General features: G+C 38.6%; 1 protein-coding gene across 19 annotated transcripts in view; it reads right to left on the bottom strand.

Moving 5' to 3' along the window:
* kat80 (katanin 80) overlaps positions 1 to 21,580 on the bottom strand; it is a 214,553-nt gene that overhangs the window by 153,555 nt on the left and 39,418 nt on the right. For 7 of the 19 annotated variants that reach the window (XM_067116957.1, XM_067116952.1, XM_067116951.1 and 4 more), the window contains exon 2: positions 21,216 to 21,580. This exon is cut by the window's right edge. The exons of 10 other annotated variants lie outside the window; for them this stretch is intronic. In XM_067116957.1, coding sequence (XP_066973058.1) covers positions 21,216 to 21,333 — 118 coding nt within the window. In that variant the 5' untranslated portion in view covers positions 21,334 to 21,580. Of the gene's footprint in view, positions 1 to 18,682; positions 18,791 to 21,215 lie in introns of those variants that run through there. 2 more of the 19 variants (XM_067116967.1, XM_067116956.1) reach the window with 2 other exon arrangements.

Raw genomic sequence — 21,580 nt, 5'->3', positions numbered from 1 at the left:
TATCTTTATACATATAATATAAATATATAAAACTATATAAGTGTTTGTGTGTGGACCTCATTCAAACTGGATGGTATATAATGGAGTATTTATTCAGAAAAAGTTACTTTTTCTGAATAAATACTCCATCAGATACCATCCAGTTTGAATGAGGTCCTTTTTAGTAATTCAATGCAGAATTATATATATATATATATATATATATATATATATATATATATATATATATATATATATATATATATATATATATATATATATATATATATACGTATATATATACATATGTGTGTAAACAACTATAAAATAAATTCGATGCACATAAACCTTCGAAATAAACAGCTCAGCCTCCACCCACCTTCATATAAACAATATCCCAGCCAGGGGAATTCCCCTGCGTCTGCATTCCCATACCTTCCCTCAAAGAATAGTCGAGTTATTTGTCTTGGATCTCCGCCAAAAAGGGGCAGGAGAGAGAGAGAGAGAGAGAGAGAGAGAGAGAGAGAGAGAGAGAGAGAGAGAGAGAGAGAGAGAGAGACTCTTACAATCGTATAACATCCCATTTTTGTCTTAGAGAGAGAGAGAGAGAGAGAGAGAGAGAGAGAGAGAGAGAGAGAGAGAGAGAGAGAGAGAGAGACTTTACAATCGTATAACATCCCATTTTTGTCTTAGAGAGAGAGAGAGAGAGAGAGAGAGAGAGAGACTCTTACAATCGTATATCATCCCCTTCTCTCGCAATCTTTCTCAACATAAGCAAATGGAATTACGGAAATAATATAACTCTGTAATCTCTAATTTTGTCTTAGAGAGAGAGAGAGAGAGAGAGAGAGAGAGAGAGAGAGAGAGAGAGAGAGAGAGAGAGAATGACTCTGGATACTTAAAAATCTAAAAGGACAAGCTGGGAGAGGCCGAGTTAAGTAGGAGGATGGCAAATGGCCAAGATTTCTAGGGTGTATGTCCCGCGGGTTTGAACTTTATCCCCCGGAACAAAATTTGACGAAAATGACTAAGCTAACAAAAAACCCACCAAAAAAAAAAATAATAATAATAACCTCCTGGCGAAGATAATAGCATAGGGGCAAATTTCCGGGTAATTTCAAAATGTGGCCCAAGGAAAAATTTGAGTTTCTATGTAGAGAAAAGACTACAGTGAAGTTTAATCAGATTTGTACAAAAGGGAATATCAGAAGGTATACGTAACACTTTGCTTTGAAAGCTCATAGAAGAAATGTACTTCTCAAATTCAATTACCTAACCCTGGCACGAGGAAAAGAGGTGTGTGTGTGTGTGTGTGTGTGTGTGTGTGTGTGTGTGTGTGTGTGTGTGTGTGTGTGTGTGTGTGTGTGTGTGTGTGTGTGCAAAAAGAAAGGAACGAGCCGCACTGACGTCCATGATAATATAAAACATACATACCAGCAATAAGTCACCAAACAGCTCGTGACAAATTTAATATATACGTAGACAACCACAGGAAAGGTGGAAATCAAAGACCAGTACATACCAAGAGCTTTCGTGTAATTGCGCGCACTTCTTCAGGGTACAAAGTAAAATAAATAAATAGAGACATAAACAATAGACTTCACTGCGTGCACTTCTTCAGGGTACAAAGTAAAATAAATAAATGGAGATATAAACAATAAACTTCACAAACCAAAGATCAACGAGTCACTAACAAGCAAAATATCATCACTGGATGTTATCAGTTGTTTGAAGAAAATAAAAGGTCACTACCAAACAATGAGTAAGAATACATGCAGATCTATTATATATATATTTATATATATATATATATATATATATATATATATATATATATATATATATATATATATATATATATATATATATATATATAATGTATGTATTTATATATAACTGAATTATATAAATATGGAACATATGAATATATGAATAAAGATAAAATCCATATTTTATCTTTATTTATATATAAAATGTGTATGTGTGTGCGTGTGTCCATAGAGGAGATAAAGTACCCAAATCCTGATGTACAGTTAGTGAAGTTAAACGAAGATCATGCACAGATAAAAAAGGAGAATTCTTGGAGAAACAGACTGACGAGGCTGACAAAGCCATGTTATTCGGGGAGTGGCACTGATATTAGGGTAGCCCACAGAATTACTAACGAAATATCCATGGGGGTAGAGAAAAAAAAAAAGGACAATTCCTGTTGAAAGGAAGGGACGGGCCAGTAATGGCATCAGAATAAGAAGTAAGTAAGTCTACGTTGGGAGGAATATTTCCGTGATGTCATGAATACGAGATCTGAGGGAAGTCATCTGAAAGGCATAACGGAAGCGGAAGACCTGATTGTATGTATGAACGAACGCACAGATTTTGAGGCAGAATCAACAATAAATAAAAAACTTAGATATGGCATACAACACAACGTTATCATGGAATCACAACTGGGATGATTTTAGCTGAAACTGTAATAACATCTCGTATAACGACTGATCTGTTTTGCAGAATATGCGTGTACTGTACACGTACTTAAATGCGTGTATACTGACATATGTTTTAAGAATGATCGAATATACATAATACATATACATACATAAAGCAATACCAAAAACATTCCCACCACAAATTTTCAATATTAAAATCTGCATTTGCACTTTCATATAACCAAATATGCGGGATAAAAGCAATTAAACTCAGCGTGCATTACGCTTCATAGTTACGCGATATTAATTAAAGGGTTCGCATTAAAAAGAAAACTAGATTAGAGGTTTTTAATTGCAATAATTCTACTGGGTACTCCCAAAATTCAATAAGACGAATTTCCTACGGCAGACACTAAGTGACTGATAATTATCTAGCGCAAATGTCATCAACTGCATGGAATGGAATGGAATATAGAACTTTGGCCATAGGACAAGCGCTGGGAACTATGAGGTCATTCAGCGCTGGAAGGAAAATAGAGTAGAAACGGTTTGAAAGGTGTAACAGGAGGAAATGTATATATATATATATATATATATATATATATATATATATATATATATATATATATAGAGAGAGAGAGAGAGAGAGAGAGAGAGAGAGAGAGAGAGAGAGAGAGAGAGAGAGAGAGAGCGAAGCATAGCTACAGTATAAGAACCCATCCCAGCAGCCGGGCGATGTATTCGGCGAGCATTCGAGAGAGAAACATCAACCCCTGAAGAGGTTATACTTCACTCACAAGGAAATGAAAGAGTGATCAGCGGCGCACATCACGTCATACACACCTTTTAGTATTGCCGACGCAGCCATCAAGGCACTGGGGGTGGTTTTGTTCTTGTGTGGAAGAAGCGAGGAGAAGTTTGGCTGGCTAGTGGGAGACTTCTCTGGGTGCCGTCTGCATCTCTGGGTTAGGTGTTAGGTTCTTCGAAATTCTGGGCGACGTTTAGATCTTGTGAGTTTGAAACGATTGATGTTCTTTAGTTCTTTAGTTGCTCTTTGGATTTTTAAATGGTGTTTAAGTCTTTCGTTGCTCTTTGTATCTTCCAGTGTTGCTTGATTCTCTGGCTGATTCTGAATCTGGATCTTAGTTTAGTTGTCTGTTATCTCTCTTTTGCATTTTCAGACGTTGCTTTCGTCTCTCGTTGCTCTGGGTTGCTGCAGACGCAGGTTGCTCTTGGTTGATTCATACTCTGGTTGCTCTTGGTTGCTTCAGACACAGGTTACTCTTGGTTGCTTCATGCTCTCTGGTTGCTCTTGGTTGCTTCATGCTCTCTGGTTGCTCTTGGTTGCTTCGGACACAGGTTACTCTTGGTTGCTTCATGCTCTCTGGTTACTCTTGGTTGCTTCATGCTCTCTGGTTGCTCTTGGTTGCTTCATACCCTGGTTGCTCTTGGGTGATTCATACTCTGGTTGCTCTTGGGTGATTCACACACTGGTTGCTCTTGGTTGCTCCATACTCTGGTTGCTCTTGGGTGATTCATACTCTGGATGCTCTGGGTTGCTTCAGACACAGGTTGCTCTTGGTTGCTTCATACTCTGGTTGCTCTTGGCTGTTTCATACTCTGGTTGCTCTTGTTTGCTTCATAATCTGGTTGCTCTTGATTGATTCATACCCTGGTTGCTCTTGGGTGATTCATACTCTGGTTGCTTCATAATCTGGTTGCTCTTGGGTGATTCATACTCTGGTTGCTCTTGGTTGTTCCATACTCTGGTTGCTCTGGGTTGCTTCATACTCTGGCTGCTCTTGGTAGCTTCAAACACAGGTTACTTATGGGTTATTCATACTATGGTTGCTCTTGGTTGATCCATACTCTAATTGTTCATTGAGCCTCTGGGAATTGTTTATATAACTAAATCCTTCTAGAATCTAAGTTGCTTGAACCATCTGACAATATCCTTTGTGATCATCTCGTCATAATCTGAAACGCAGCCACTTTAATAAAACACTTCCTTGTTGATAAAGGGTCTTTATAAACGTGGAGTCGTTCTAAGATAAAGGGACCTTGTTTCCTTTCATCCTCAACCCCAAAACAAAGTAGTACGTCTGTTTTTAGCACCAAACATTAACGTTCACAATCTTCCGGAATAAGGAAGGCGTTTGAGGACTGCCTCAAAATATAATGGAATTAGGCTTCCTAAAAATAAAATATAATAGAATTAGGCTTCCTAAACATAAAATAAAATAGAATAGAATTAGGCTTCCTAAACATAAAATAAAATATAACAGAATTAGGCTTCCTAAACATAAAATAAAATATGACATAAAATCAGCTATCGAGCGAGAAAAAAAACAAAAACAATTTTAGTGACGAAAACAAAATGAAAAATACAAGCAACCTACTCAAAACTACAACGGAAATCGGAAAACCTGCCATCAACAAAAGAGGAAAAACAAATATTCACCTGATACAACAAAAAACGCAACTTGAAGAAACAACTTCAATAAATTTAATCGAGAAAAAGTAAAAACATTCGTAACCACGACAAACCTTTGAGGGAATTTTATGACGTCGAACCTGACATGTACAACAACGAAAGTTCATATCCCAGAATTCCTCTGGTGGAGGGGAATGCTCTCTAATCAATGATTAAAAGTGATGGGTTCAAGTTTAAGCACTTGCACTCAAGGTTGTTGTGGCGACAATCGAACTGAAGAACAACGTCGAGGCAAACAATTCGTTGAATACTTTCAACAGCAAAACTAAAATGAATGAAACCTTCCATATTCTGGCTTGGCAAAAACTTCTACCAAATGCCTCCACGATCAACGAGGATGAAGGCGAAAGGGAAGCTAAAGATAATAATAGAGAATATCTATTAGGCAAATTCAGAGGAAACCAATTACTTCTGAACACCAATATTGAATTGTAAGTAATCGACCATGAAAGATGAAAGAAGTGATTGAGTTGGAAGTATTCGATCATGAAAGATGAAAACGGAGATTGAATTGGAAGTATTCGATCATGAAAGACGAGGGAGATTGAATTAGAAGTATTTGATCATGAAAGACGAAAGAGGAGATTGAATTGGAAGTATTCGATCATGAAGGACGAAAGAGAAGATTGAATTGTAAGTATTCGATCATGAAAGACGAAAGAGAAGATTGAATTGGAAGTATTCGATCATGAAAGACGAAAGAAGATTGAATTAGAAGTATTCGATCATGAAAGACGGAACAGAAGATTGAATTGGAAGCATTCGATCATAAAAGATGAAAACAGAGATTGAACTGGAAGCGTTCGAACATGAAAGGAGAGAGAGAGAGAGAGAGAGAGAGAGAGAGAGAGAGAGAGAGAGAGAGAGAGAGAGAGAATGAATAAGGGAGGGCACCAAACAGTCGTTAGGGATCCCTCCAACCATGTTTGGAACTAGTATAACCTGTTAACTCCTCCTCCTCCTCCTCCTCCTCCTCCTCCTCCTCCTCCAAACCCTTCCGAGTATACCCTAACGCCCCCCCCAAACAATACTCCCCTTCCCCGACTGAACGAAGAGGCAAGGTGTTGGCCCTAGGTGTGGGTACATACCCTCTAGGGTTCCTGTCGGGGGGCAGGGGAGGCCCAAACGCCTTGGTTCTTGCAACACACGGCACATTTCCAGCCCACGTTGATTCTCTCTCTCTCTCTCTCTCTCTCTCTCTCTCTCTCTCTCTCTCTCTCTCTCTCTCTCTCAGGTATCCCTAGATTACAAAAATACCTTGATGACAGTAATGTTACTGGAGTGAAGACGAAATTTTAATAATACAATATTTGTATATATAATATATGTCTGTGTATATATATAAATATATTTTATTTTATATATAATTTTATATGTATATAAATATATATGTATATATATACGTATATATATGTATATATATATATATATATATATATATATATATATATATATATATATATATATATATATATATATAATTATTCATAAAACCTGCAAGACAGTACATCAGTTCAAAAGCCCAAACACAAAGTCACGGAATTAAAACACTGAACAAAATCACACCCTGAGTACATCAAAGGGAACATTATGTCAGAGAAAAAACAGCCCGGGCATGATTCTAAACGCCCGTTATGTACCAGCCAAACAGAAATTACTGGGTCTGTCAGCCCAAGATGACAAGACGCCCCGGATGCCAATGAGCCGAGTGACGGGTAATTAGCCGTTAGGGCAGCAAATATATGACTCATCTGTCACGACAGCAGGAGAGAGAGAGGGGAGGGGGAGAGGGGAGTGCATTTAGTTAGCTAGGAGCTTGGGTGAGGAGGCAGGTAGCCTAAGGAGGTGGATCAAGGTGACAGGCCACTCCATTGCTAAATCAACACACGAGATGGATCAGGTTACCCTTTGTGAATCGTCTCAGCTGGTTGGGGGCTCAGGCGAGTGTGTCTCTTCGTACAGACGATCTATGTATCTACGAGGGTTTGAAACAAGCTGTAAAAGGCCATAAAGTAGTGATGTTTTAAGTGCTCGATGTCAGCCAGGCATTAAAGCTATAAATGTTATAGGGTTCTGCTTCTGTTTATAGACAGAAGGTGATAGTTTATCAACATCAGGGTACGACTGAAGCAAAGGTCCTTATAATAAAATGAGATTGATAAAAGAAATAATCCATATTTAGAACTTCTGGACCATAAAACGTACTTGAAAACCTGCCTCATTCCCGTACCCCTCTGCCATGTTGCGTAATTACTGTTTATCAAGTTTACGACAATAACAATTTACTTATATATACTATCCCTTTTCGCTATCCGTTTCACCAAACCTACAATATCACTGGCTAACCACTCTACCATTCTGTCTGAAGCATTCGACAGAGCGGGAATCGATTACATCTCGCTGGCCCTTAAAGCAAAGGGGGCGGGGCGATGACAGAAAGTGACACTGCTACGACAAGCAGAGGGCAAAAAAAAAAAAAAATGGAAAAGGACTGAGTTCACTTTGTAGTATGAAAGACTAATACAAAAAGAGAGGTATGTATGGCCCCTGGAAGCACCAAAAACGCTGCCGAGGAAAAGACTGCTGGAAACAAAAGCGGCCAACTATTATGACTGGAAGGCGGGAGATAGGCCAGAGCCAGGGCGGCGATGGAGTTAATCGTTTTTTACCATAACGATGGGTCCAGGTGTGTGCTCGCAGCTCTGATGGTCAGAGAGGGAGGGAGAGAGGGATGAGGGAGGAGATGGAGAGGCGGAAAAAAAGAGGGGGGGGGCGTATAATGGGAGGAGGTCGATTCCCAGAGCTGATTAGTCTGCCAAAAGCGTAATTGGTTCACCGTACGTTCTTTGTTACTTTGTGATAGGGGCTGGGTTTGGATCAACGTTCGTTATCCTAAATTTCTCGAGCGAAATATGAATGTGCTGCGTCTTTTCCTCCTTACGTAATCTGATCCTTGAGATACCAAACCACTAAAAAAAAAAAAAAAAAAAAATTATTTTCAATCATTATTTTTAAACAGCCATAAATTTTCAGTGGTTTTAGGAAATGGGACAACTGATATCAACGTTTTATTTCATCTTTTACTTTAGTACAAATTTCACGTCTATTTAAATACCCTTGTCGCTGCAGCAGAGACGAAAGGAAACAGATTTCTTCGAATGCAAACATTAATTAATGAACTAGATCACCCAACAACAACAAAAAAAGTCAAACATTAATTAATGAACTAGAACACCCAACAAAAAAATGAAAAAAAGTCAAACATTAATTAATGAGCTAGAACACCCAACAAAAAAAAAGTCAAACATTAATTAATGAACTAGAACGCCCCAAAAAAACAAAAAAAAGAGTAAAACATTAATCAATGAACTACAACACCAAAAAAAAAACTAATAAATAAGAGTAAAACGTTAATTAATGAACTACAACACCCAACGAAAAACCTGATAAATAAAAGTCGAACAATAAATAATGAACTACAACACCCAACAAAAAAAAAACAAATAAAAGTCAAACATTAATTAATGAACTACAACACCCAACAAAAACAAAAATAAAAGTCAAACATTAATTAATGAACTAGAACAAACAACAACAAAAATAAAAAAAATATTAATTAATGAACTAGAACAAACAAACAAAAATAAAAAAATAAGTCAAACATTAATTAACGAACTAGAATACCCGACAAAAAAAAATAAAAAATAAAAGTCAAACACTAATTAATGAACTAGAACACCCAACAAAAAAATTAAAAATAAAAGTCAAACATTAATTAATGAATTAGAACAAACAAACAAAATACAAAAAAAAATTTCAAATTAATTAATGAACTACAACACCCAACAAAAAAAAAAAAAAAAGTCAAACATTAATTAATAAACTAAAACACCCAACAAAAAAAATAAAAAATAAAATAAAAAACAAATAGGTCAAACAATAATTAATGAACTAGAACCAAAAATTTTTTTCTTTTTTAAACAAGTCAAGTAAAAGCACGCCGATACCAAAAACCAGGCGACGATCCAAAACCAATCCTCTTCTTGATATTTTAGAAGGGAGGAGAACGAAGATAAGCGAGGAAGCCTGCTGCCCTTTGCACGTAGGTTGCTGTGCTTATGTAACACTCAACGTATGATTATACTCCACTCGATCGGCGATCATGATATTATATCCCCCTCTCCGCCTATTTGGGAGAGACTGATAGAGCGTGTCTGATTGGCAACTTTTTTTTTTTTTTTTTTTTGTGAAAATGAAGCGATGGAAACTTTAGAGGGCCACCTGTGGGTCCTTTTGGCATGAGCGCGAACGCAAGGTTACGAGTTGCAATACGTATATTCTAATCAAAGGCTTTCCTCTTTATAACGACGGAATTTTAACAGAATTGTAAAGCATGTTGATTTATGATTTTAGCTGCACCTATTGAAGACGAGATGAAATTTAATATGAATATATATTAAACATATATATATATATATATATATATAATATATATATATATATAGATATATATATATAAATGTATATATAATGTAGAATCTACTGGTCACTTTTTACCAGATACATATGTAATTGTCTAGCCACAATTCGAGAAGTTGAGAGGTCATTGTGGCTATTACATGCTATATATATATATATATATATATATATATATATATATATATATATATATATATATATATATATATATATATATATATATATATATATATATATACATACACACACATATATACCTGTAATATATGTGTATATATATATATATATTATATATGTGTACACACACACATATCTATATAAACATACATAAACCAAACTAAAAGAGGTTCTGCGTCCAGTATAGCTTTCATGTAAAAAAAAAAAAAAAAAAAGGAACCCTAACACCACGATGTAGTGATAAACAAATCATACCATTTACCGCCTCAAGGAGTGAGTGGGCACTTGTCAAATTAATGTAACCGACAGATTTGGCTCGTTATCTACAAGAGGCCATATTTACATTGCAAACACTGCAGACAGCGTAAAGGCTGAGTCACACTACACCATCACGTCACCGAAACGTCACGTCACGGACACGTCACGTCACGTCACCGTGCGTTGTATTCACACTATCCGTCACAATCCCGTTCAGTTCGTGTCCAACCTCAGCAACTCCGGATTTAGCGGTAGGAAACTTGCATAAGCACCGTCACGTCACGTCACGTCAAAATATTCTTTCCAAGAAAACGTGTCGTGATGTGACGGTGGACGATGCCGTGTGCTTGATGGTGACGTGATGGTGTGAACAAGTCCATCTGATTACATGTAAGAAATTCTCACGTACTTTGACGTGACGTGATGTGTCGGTGACGTGATGCTATGATGTGAATCAGCCTTAAAAGAGAGAGAGAGAGAGAGAGAGAGAGAGAGAGAGAGAGAGAGAGATCCACGTCTACAAGTCAGTCTAGGCATTTCTTGGTTAAAATTCGGTATCCTTACATTATAGATTCAGATTTTTTTTTTCTTTAATACAACTGTTCCACCTGCAATCCCGTGGAATTCTCTTCATTCCCCTTTATTCCCAAGTCTTATAAATACCTTAATTTCAAGAGACGTAACAATCCTTTTAATCAAGATCGAAACCAAACGTCCTTATTAATTTCTTCTCGCTTTCAACCGCAGATAAAAAGAAAAAAAGAGCGACAGATTACCATCTAATTGGCGTCGCCACTTAATTCTCAAATGAACCTTAACAAAAAACGTGAACCACAGCAACTTCCCACTCGCCTGGTACAACAGCAGCGGTAATTTATGCACAGCCTTTTACTTATCTTGCGTTCTCTTTTGGTCATATCGCCTAGTCAAACTTCTTCGACTTCCTCTCGCTCCTATTTTCACTTTCCGTTCAAGAACAAAGTCTAAGAATGTCACAATGGGATCCTAGAAACATGAGTCAGTGGTCTGATTAAAAAAAACTCTGTAGTCATAATAATCTACTATTATGCTGCAAAGACAATTAACAAATATGATCGCACACATAACGAATCTCCTTGAAAAAAAAAAAAAACTTAAAATATGCGCCGAAGTTTCTTCGGCGCAATCGAGCTTTCTGTACAGCCACTACATCGTGTAATCAAGGCCACCGAAAATAGATCTATTTTGATGGTCTCGGTATAATGCTGTATGAGCCTCGGCCTATGAACATTTCAGCCACGGCCCGGTTGTGGCCTGTCCTATAGCGTTGCCAGACGCACGATCATGGCTAATTTTAACCTTAAATAAAATAAATAAAAACTACGGAGGCTAGAGGGCTGCAGTTTGTTATGTTTGATGACTGGAGGGTGGATGATCAACATACCAATTTGCAGCCCTCTAGCCTCAGTAGTTTTTAAGATGTGGGGCCGGACAGAAAAATGCACACGGACAGACAAAGCAGGCGCAATAGTTTTCTTTTACAGAAAACTAAAAAGAGGAATCTGTTTCCTATCAACAAGAAATAACTTCATTAATCAGCTTTATCAACCTAGGCTTTTATCAATACAGTAGCGATGACATCAGCAGTAACTGCAAAAATGGAACATACATAAAAGCACACGACCGTTCCCAATACCACGACTGCGTTAGCTTCATAGTGAAGAGTTATGCATGAGCAATACTCATCAACAGAACAATGATCCATAAAAATTCAACCTATTCATATCTACAGCTTCGTATCCCTCAAACACAGGGAGTCATCAAACTCACGAGATGCGTAACAACAGAGAGACAGGACAAATGAAAACAGGAAGGTCTGTTTTTTTTTCAGGAGAAGTTAACGTCACTGAACACTGCAAGAGCAGTACTGGAAAATCTTAGCTTGAAGGGAGCTTCGATTTCCTATTAAAGAAACCAGTCGGTCGCATCGCGAGTATTTTTAGGAATTTCGGATCGAAGGAGAAGCTGAGAGTGCAGGTCAGCAGTGCACATGGAGAACTTACGAGCAAAACTCTCTCTCTCTCTATAAATACTGAAGTTCCGAGGTTTGATAATTAAATCAATACCACCCCTCTCAATATAAACAAACAGTGTCACGTTCTCTAAACACTAAACCACATAACCCGTTTGTGTGTGAGTGTGCAGAGAGAGAGAGAGAGAGAGAGAGAGAGAGAGAGAGAGAATCATTGTTTATCTGTGTTGCGTTTTCATATAAACCAATGGAAATTTGTTCGTGACAAAAATTCAACTTGAAATTGATGTTTCCAACCACCTTCCATGCCCAAGTTTGCTCCGTTGATCAACTGTACCCAACAAACTTTAAAATATTCAGCAACATGCAAAGACTACGCTGTAGACCGCACGCATAATGTCGATACTAAGGCCACCTGACGATAAATAGTCCTTTCAGGTATCTCATGCCACCCAAGATCTAGAACAAAGACTAATTGTGGACCTTAATACGTAAGAATGCCGACGCAACTGACAACCTAATGATTTTTCCTTGCCCACGCCCGGAGAAAAAATACCAGGAAGGTTCTTCGGTGCAATCGAGTTTTCTGTACAGCCGCTACGTTGTATAATCAAGGCCACCGAAAATACAGTAGATCTATCTTTCGGTGGTCTCGGTAAAATGCTGTATGAGCCGCGGCCCGTGAAACTTTAACTACGGCACGGTGGTGAACTGTCCTATGTCGTTGCCAGAAGCACGATCATGGCTAACTTTAACGTTGAATAAAATAAAAACTACTGGGGCTAGATGGCTGTAATTCGGTTTGTTTGATGACTGGAGGGTGTATGATCAACATACCAATTTGCAGCCCTCTATCCTTAACATTAAATAAAATCAAATTTGCTGAGGCTAGAGACCTGCAATTTGGTATGTTTGATGATTGGAAGGTGGATGTTCAACATACCAATTTACAGCCCTCTAGCCTCAGTAGTTTTTAAGATATGATGGCGGACAGAAAAAAGTGTGGACAGACAAAGCTGGCACGACACTTTTCTTTTACAGAAAACTAAAAATTAAACGCGGAAGGAAGAAGGATGTAGCTTAACCATGACGGAAACAGCACACTCCTATCAAGGTCTTTGGCAGAAGATGGAGGTGGGGGATTATAGGCAATACGCACGATCCTAAAATAAAGATAAATTTAACCTGACTCGTGACTAGCCTAACTCGAACACCCACCCTTCGAAGAAGAAGAAGAAGAAGAAGACTGGTAAGGAACAAAGCCCCGTCAGTCACAAACTAGTTCAGGGTAAACATGACCCCCGAGAAACTCTGCGCAACAGCGCCTGAAAGCAAGTATGTGTTTCCCTGAGTGGGCGGACAAGGCAGGCTGTCAACACCGACTCTAAATACACCAAACCCTAAATACTGGAATTCGATTGCACGCTGCTCTATAAGAAGAAAGCGCAAGGTAAGAGAAGAGGTCCCCCAAAGGACGATTTTGCTCACCAAAGGTCATCCAGCGCTGCGTCTGCGCAATAAACCCATGAATGGCAATGCAAAAAAAAAAAAAAAAAAAAACATGATCTCATCCCATCAGCGTACCTGGAACATAAAAAGCAGAGTTGCTTAAAGTGACTTTTCGTTTTAACATGTCAATATCGTCGTTTTGTTTACCACTGCAAGATTATAGCTACGAGGGCGAAAATGTTTTCCACGAGAGAGAGAGAGAGAGAGAGAGAGAGAGAGAGAGAGAGAGAGAGAGAGAGAGAGAGAGAGAGAGAAGTACCAGAATCATGCGCCCTTGGACGTGTCCCTTGGGGGGAATATCTAGAACATTAGCCTTGGGTCTAAGACTTCTTATACATTTGCCTAAAAGCAAAAGCATATGAAGGCATTTAAGAGAATGCTTGTGCATCAAGGGACACCAATCTGCGAACAAAGGCTTATATGCTAACTACAAGATCTCTCTCTCTCTCTCTCTCTCAATATATATATGTACACATACATACATATACAGATATATCAAATATACGGTATATAGGCCACAGAAACGTCAAAATGTGGAAAATAAAGGCTACATTTCAGAGACCAAACTGTCTCTCTCCTCAGGCAAATACATATACATATAAAATATAATTCTATATACATTTATTTATATAATTATACATACCGTATATACACATACATACATACATATAAAATATAATAATTATATATAAATTTATAAATACATAATAAAGGACCTAGCGTCGAAAGGCCTCGCAGCACTCCAGCGTTTCCGTTTCCTTCGTGGATTTGATCTTTACTTATATATTCATCACGTTCCATATTTTCGTGATTCAGTTATACGTGTATATATATATATATATATATATATATATATATATATATATATATATATATATATATATATATATATATTTATATATATATATATCACACCCATGGTATATCACGTTACACCAACGGTATATTTCCTCTTGCTATTATTACTTCTAATCACCGCAACGACAACAAACCCGTTCACACAATACAGAAGCCACTAATCGCACGGCCCCCAAAAGACGCTTCATCATCCTTCCATGGGAACCAACCCGTGATTAAAGTAGGCGACGGGGTCAAAGGCCAAACCCCACCACTCAGTCCTCCCTCAACACCACGGGGAGGAGGTCTATTTGGAGGGCCGGGGGTGGGTGGGTGGGTGGGTTTGGACAGGTGGCGTTGAAAAAGATAAAGGGCGGAAGAGGCGGTACAGAAAAATCAGGGGACGAAGATCATGGCATGAAATATATATATATATATATATATATATATATATATATATATATATATATATATATATATATATATATATATATATATATATATATATAATGAGAGAGAGAGAGAGAGAGAGAGAGAGATACCAAATCAATTCCAAGACAGGCAGGAAACAAGGTCTCGTATCACGGAGGTTTCTACGGGAGGAGGAAGGAGAAGAACCAAACGAGGAATGATGAACCTGTCACGATGAGAAGATGATGAACACGATGAGAAGATGATGAATTTATTGAAGGAAAAACACACGAAACGGGAAACATCTCGTCGTTATTGTACGCTTTTCTGGGTGCCGACTTTAATCAGACTGTGCCCTGATAAGGGGGGTCATTAAGGAAGCGATTAAGCCATGCAGCAATTCCCGTTTCCATTTCCTATCTCGGTCTTCTTGTCGCGTCAGTGTGTAAGGGAAATGTGGCTCGTCGTGACTTAATAGAATGTAAGACATGTTTATACGTTATGTTTATGTATGTATGTGTGCGTATGTATATATAAAATTATATATATATATATAATATATAATATATATATATATATATATATATATATATATATATATATATATATATATATATATATATATATATATATATATATATATATCGAACCCATATAATTTCTGACTCATACTGTGATGATTAATTTATATGACTATATATTACTTAAAATATATATATATATATATATATATATATATATATATATATATATATATAAATTATAATAAATCGCTATTACAAAAACCAAAGGCATCCGCCAAAAAAATAAATCACTCAGAAAGAAACTGACAAAATCATTTCAGAAATAAACTTATTTCGAGAGAGAGAGAGAGAGAGAGAGAGAGAGAGAGAGAGAGAGAGAGGAAACTTCCCCCCCCATCGACCACCAATCAATCAGGGAAAAAAAAAAAAAACCTGAAAACCGCCCCGGAAGACGGAGTTATTTCCCAGTTATCTTTCTCAGCAATGACCCGAACCACCTGTGCGGGTAATTCCATCTCTCTATCCGCATCGCAGCATCCGACAGGTGGTGTGCAAGTGATACATCCGACGGTGACCTTAGTCAGACGAGGTCAGGTGGTGTGCCAGTCGTTCGTTCCCGGAAGGTGGCCCGTTGTTGTCAGCTTTTTTTTTTTTCTTTAAAACCGCTCGAAATATTTACCGGTAAATCTTTATAACGATACTTCCTAGCAAATAAAAAACAAGTAAAAAATAAGTAATCGAGTTTTCTGTACAGCGTATAATCAAGGTTTCGGTTATAATGCTGTTATACTATTGTATGAGCCGCGGACCATGGAACTTGAACCAAGACTCGATGGTGGCCTGTCCTATACCGTTGCCAGACGCACGATTATGGCTAACTTTGACCTTAAATAAAATCAAAACCACTGAGGCTAGAGGGCTGCAATTTGGTATGCTTGATGATTGGAGGGTGGATGACCAACATACCAATTTGCAGCCCTCTAGCCTCAGTAGTTTTTAAAATATGAGGGCGGAGAGCAAAAAGTGCGGACAGACAGACAAAGCCATCTCAATGGTTTTCTTTTACAGAGAACTGAAAGTAAATAAAATCAACGATAAAAGATTTAGGACAAATCTAAAGCAGAGGAGAACGAACCTCTCATTTGCATCTCAACAATTTATTCATATGCAAGGCTGCACCAACAAACACCCGACATTGCATAGCAATAACCACCTACGTGCGCTTATTCACAGACACACACAGAAACAGCTATATGAAGCACCTGGCTTGCATCACAATCACATCTTTCCATTACAAAGCATGTGACACTCATATTGCAAGTATCTCGGTTCGTAAGTGAAAACGAAGAATCAGGAATCCATTTCTTGAAGGCTGATTCACATTATACCATCACGTCACCGACACGTCACATCACGTCACGTCACCGTGCCTTGTATTCACACTATCCGTCACGACCTCAACGACTCACTGATTTAGCGGTAAGAAACTTGCATAAGCACCGTCAGGTCACGGCACGTCAAAACATTCTTTCCAAGAAAACGTGTCGTGATGTGACGGTGGATGATGCAGTGTGCTTGATGGTGACGTGACGTGATAGTGTGAACGATGTCGTGTGCTTGATGGTGACGTGACGTGACGTGACGTGACGGTGTGAACAAGTCCATTTGATTACATGACAGAAATTCTATTCTCACGTACTTTGACGTGACGTGACGTGTCGGTGACGTGATGGTATAATGTGAATTAGCCTTTATTCTTTAGCTTTTAAAATACGTCCGTTGCTTTCAACATCATGCGTCACTCCTGTTCCTTCCATATCCCTTATCTTGCTTGCGTCAGTGCTTGCTAAGGGCACTGGAGTGACCATCACGACTTCCTTTCAACTTGCAAGAGCAACAGAGGTTACACGGCAGATACACAACAACAAAAACAACAAATAAAATAAAATAAAAAAAGTAATAAATGCGCGAAAGTTTCTTCGGCGAAATCTAGTTTTCTCTACAGCGTATAATGCTGTATGAAACTCAAAGCCACCGTCCATGAAACTCTTACCCGCGACCCATGAAACTTTCAGCCGCGGCCCGGTTGTGGCCTGTGTTGCTGGCACCTACAGCGGTGTCAGACTTACGATTACGGCTAAAATTAAACCTTGAATAAAATAAAAACTACTAAGACCAGAGGGCTGCAATTTTGGTATGTTTGATGATTGGAGGGTGGTTGATCAACATACCAATTTGCAGCCCTCTAACCTCAGCAGTTTTTAAGATCTGAGGGCGGACAGAAAAAGTGCGGACGGACAGACAGGCACAAAGCCATCTCATTAGTTTTCTTTCACAGCAAACTAACGTCTCTACCAAATTCCACGAGGAACACGTCGCAGGCAAAACTTGAGAATATCTTAGCACCTCCAATGCCTGATGGAGCAAGATACTTCGCCTTCGTTTTGAGGGAAGACATCTTTTCAGGCTCAAGAATTTGATATGCAAAACGGAGGATGAAGAACAATGCTAGAAAGACATTTGACAAAAAAAGGAACCTGTGCAGAAGCAATGCGGAGCCCACATAAAAAAAAAATTTCACTTCGGCACATTCTAAATGGTTGCATAAATTTCTGGTCTGCCTAACCTTTTCAAGGTGATTCATCCTTGATTCAGCACGATTAAGAAGCTAAAATGGCAACTTTCTTGAGGCACCACCTTTTAGGGGAAGCGGCTTACTTGTAAAAAAAAAATAATAAAAAACAATGCGCCTGCGTGCTTCAATCCATCGAATATCCTCTCGAGGATTACGTAAAACGGGATCATCATGACAGTTACTTCCCAGCATCCTTGGAGAACAAGTCTGTCCACAATCCTTGGTAAAAATATACTGAGATATACAGTAAGTCAAGAGTACAGTTTCACCTCTTGCAAGGATACTAATGCCACGTCAAGAGAAATCATTACTCTTCAGAAACTTGCTCAGAAACGAACAGGAAACACGGCATTTAGAATTTAGGGACTCTTGGACGGCATTCAGAGACTCATGGAACACAGCAGACGGCGAAAAACCAGAGCTGTCGAATTATTACAGGCGCCGTCGCAAGCAAGCAACCTTTCTCATTTCAAAACGGATGCAAGGGAACTTTCGGCAAAAACGGAGGTGACCTGGTGTCCTAACGGCATGGAAGCAAGTACTTAAGACAAGTTTTCAGTTAATATATAAAATCCTTGAATATCAAGTTGACAGGTGAAAATTCCCTCGTATCACATTTTCTGTTGTGCACCTGAAAAAAATTTCGCCTGGAACTTAAAAAAAAAAAAAAAAAGGTGGTGTAGGGTGGATGGAAGAGGGGGGGAACCCTTCTATTCACATATTCCCATGACGTTTCCTTTGGAACACCTAGAAAAATTTCTGCTGGAACTAAAAAAAAAAAGGGGGAGGTAAAGTGGATGGGGAATGACACCTTTTTAAGTGTGAGATCCCTGCCACGAAGGTCAAAAAACCACTCGACAACTCCTCCCGAATAATCAACTCGATTCCTCGGCTCTGCAACTCCTCTTCAAAAGCAGAGAACCAAACTCTCACGTACTCTACCTGTGGCAATCATGCTCGGGAAACAAAGAGACGTCCCTCCCTCTCGATGGCACAACACACGACGGAGAACCCACGATTGAACACTGGGGGTACAGCCAGCCAGCTAGTGCACTGCCTGTACAACAACGGACAGAACAAAGAGAATGGCCAAGTGCGAGTGTCCCTCGAGAAAACAAATAAGGAAGCGTCTGTCAACATACGGTCTAATACTGATAAAGTACGAACCGCTTCCTTTACAAGTAGTGAAATGGTTGTAGTATTATTTAGAGGATTTGTGGGTGTCTGGAAATGATGATAATATCCTGCCCAGGTAAATAAAAGCGATGTCAAATAAATACATCCCTGACATTTGGCTACTCAAGGGTGAGACAGAGAGACAACATATAAATTTACATGAATGCGAGCTCATAGGACGCGACCTGTTTATCAATATCTACCGCAGAAAATCCTTCTACAATATGACCATGTTTCAGGAACTGTGAAAAGGACAAAACGGCCATTATTTGGCAATGGCTTTGTTGGCTTACTTTCATTCTTATCACATGTATATGCTAATATCTGTGGCGCAACGGCTAAGGAACAGATGGAAGGGTTACAGTTCAGGCTGTGATAGAAGCCCTGCACCAAATTTGGCACAAACATAGTACAAATCGTTTAAGTTCTTTTCGTCTGAAGTACCATCAATATCTTAAGTATTAGAGGGACAATGGGGAGTCGACTGCAGAATATGGTTTTGATTGTCGTTTGAAATTTATACTTTCAACGCTGAACATTTTCTAGCCTTGTCAGAAAATTTCGATTCTCAATAAAATCATGATCTTACTGTTATTTTTGTATTTTTAGTTGGAATAAAATACAAAGTGACCTTTTTGATCATTTTTTGTATCTTAGATCGTTATGACATGAAACACAACTCATAACGGAATCGGTCCAATGCACTAACAGTCTTGCAAATCATACTTCCTTCACTAATAAATTTTAGTAGACACATTTGGTTCGTTTTGGGGATAAGGGGGTAAAGTGGGGTTCAATAAACTAGAAACATCCCATTGCAGAAGTTTAATTTAAAAACAACAAGCTTTTACTGAACCCATGATCAAGTTATATGTTTTTTTCACGTTTTCCAGTGCGTATAATTCATACACTTTACTGAGCAATAACAGCAAATGGAATAACGAGAGTAGGGCATGCCAGAAAGAACCTAGTCAACTTGAACCAAAGCTACGCAGTGCTCTAGAAGCTAGTGGAAGTGCTACAGCAGCTGTTAATAAGCTGCATCAAGAAGTTGGTCTGTTCATGTTATGATACAGCACAGTATCTATCATACCATAAAAAGGAGTGGATGAAGAGAGAGCTCTTGAGTTTTTGTATATGCATTTTATCCATTTTAGCTTAAGGGAAGGAAGGCCTGCGGTATTTTTTGAGGTTTGCAAGGTTTCGACGCATTTCAAGCAGTTCTATAGATCATTTAAATTTCAGTAATTTAAGTTCAACTATTACTTTAGGATGTTCTACGCAGCTTTGGATTACCTAAGATCCCTCAACCAAAATTTAAGGCCATTTTCTACACCACCTTCATGTTGAGAATCTTTATGGTACTTTGATGGAATAATTGTGCCAGTTGTGTTGAAGAAAACTTGGTACTTCTGTCAGTTCGACCGATTATTCTCTAAACCGCTGCACTGTCACAAACAATGACTTACAAGCAAAGATTATGAGCTTTCAGGATGAAAAGCCAAGCTGGCAGAAGACCAATTTAACATAAAAAAAAGAGATACTCAAGTTCCTTCTCGATATTAAAAAATAAAATTGGAATTTTTCCACAGAATATTCGACTGTCACAAACCTATCTGTAACCTCTTTACGTACCATACTTTTAAACAACTCTATAACAAACACCTACCCGTATGCTAAGAAAAACACTCATAAGAAAAACCAAGCCTTGATTAGAAATAACTCCTGTAACGGCCTTTCCATTCGATTTCGTTGGTGGGACCTTTCCAAATGAATTCGCTTTTGGGGGGACCTTTCCAAATGAATTCGTTTTTGGGGGACCTTTCCAAATGAATTCGCTTTTGGGGGACCTTTCCAAATGTATTCGCTTTTGGGAACCCTTCCAAATGTATTCGTTTTTAGGGGGACCTTTCCAAATGAATTCGCTTTTAAGTAATATATTCAACACTCCTTCAAGTTTCATGTTGTATAGACAGACAGACACTGTTGGAAAGGCAACCAAAAACCTTTCTCCATTTTCTAATAATAACAATAACTCAATGACAATAACTCCTATAACGGCCTTTCCATAAGAATTCGTTGGGGGGGGGGACCTTTCCAAATGCATTCCAAATGAATTCGTCTTTAAGTAAATATATTCAACACTCCTTCAAGTTCCATGTTGTATAGACAGACAGACACTGTTGGAAAGGCAACCAAAAACCTTTCTTAACAATAACTCAATGACAATGTTGCCAAAGCAACTTCCCTCTCCCACCCAACCCGAGAGAACTATAGACAAACGCGACTCAGTACTTACTTCTAGCATGGACGACCTGCCTTCCCTCATCGAGGGACAACCTGCGACGCCTCGTCAGGCTGAGGTTCCGGCGTTTCATCTCCGGCTTCTTCAAGGGCGACCGTGATCTGCGGTCCATGATGGTGGTCCTTCAATCTGCGGTTGCCTTGAGGTAGCATCGGCCGCGACTCCGCCGATAGTGCTCTCCCCCGAAACAACAAGGTTCCTAGTGCCTCACCTTGTCGCACGCCGCCACAGGTTCACGAGAACATACGAGGAGGGTAATTTACGGCGTTCTGAGAGGAGTGATCGTTTCGGTTCGGTTCTTAAAGGTTGTGATTTTTCTGAGAGTTACTTTTCACGGCAATCTGCACGTTTAAGTTAAA

This window comes from Macrobrachium rosenbergii, chromosome 14, assembly GCF_040412425.1.
Source record: "Macrobrachium rosenbergii isolate ZJJX-2024 chromosome 14, ASM4041242v1, whole genome shotgun sequence".
Classification (NCBI taxonomy): domain Eukaryota; kingdom Metazoa; phylum Arthropoda; class Malacostraca; order Decapoda; family Palaemonidae; genus Macrobrachium; species Macrobrachium rosenbergii.
Note: the sequence above shows the minus strand (reverse complement) of the source record. Positions and strands in the feature narration are given on the sequence as shown.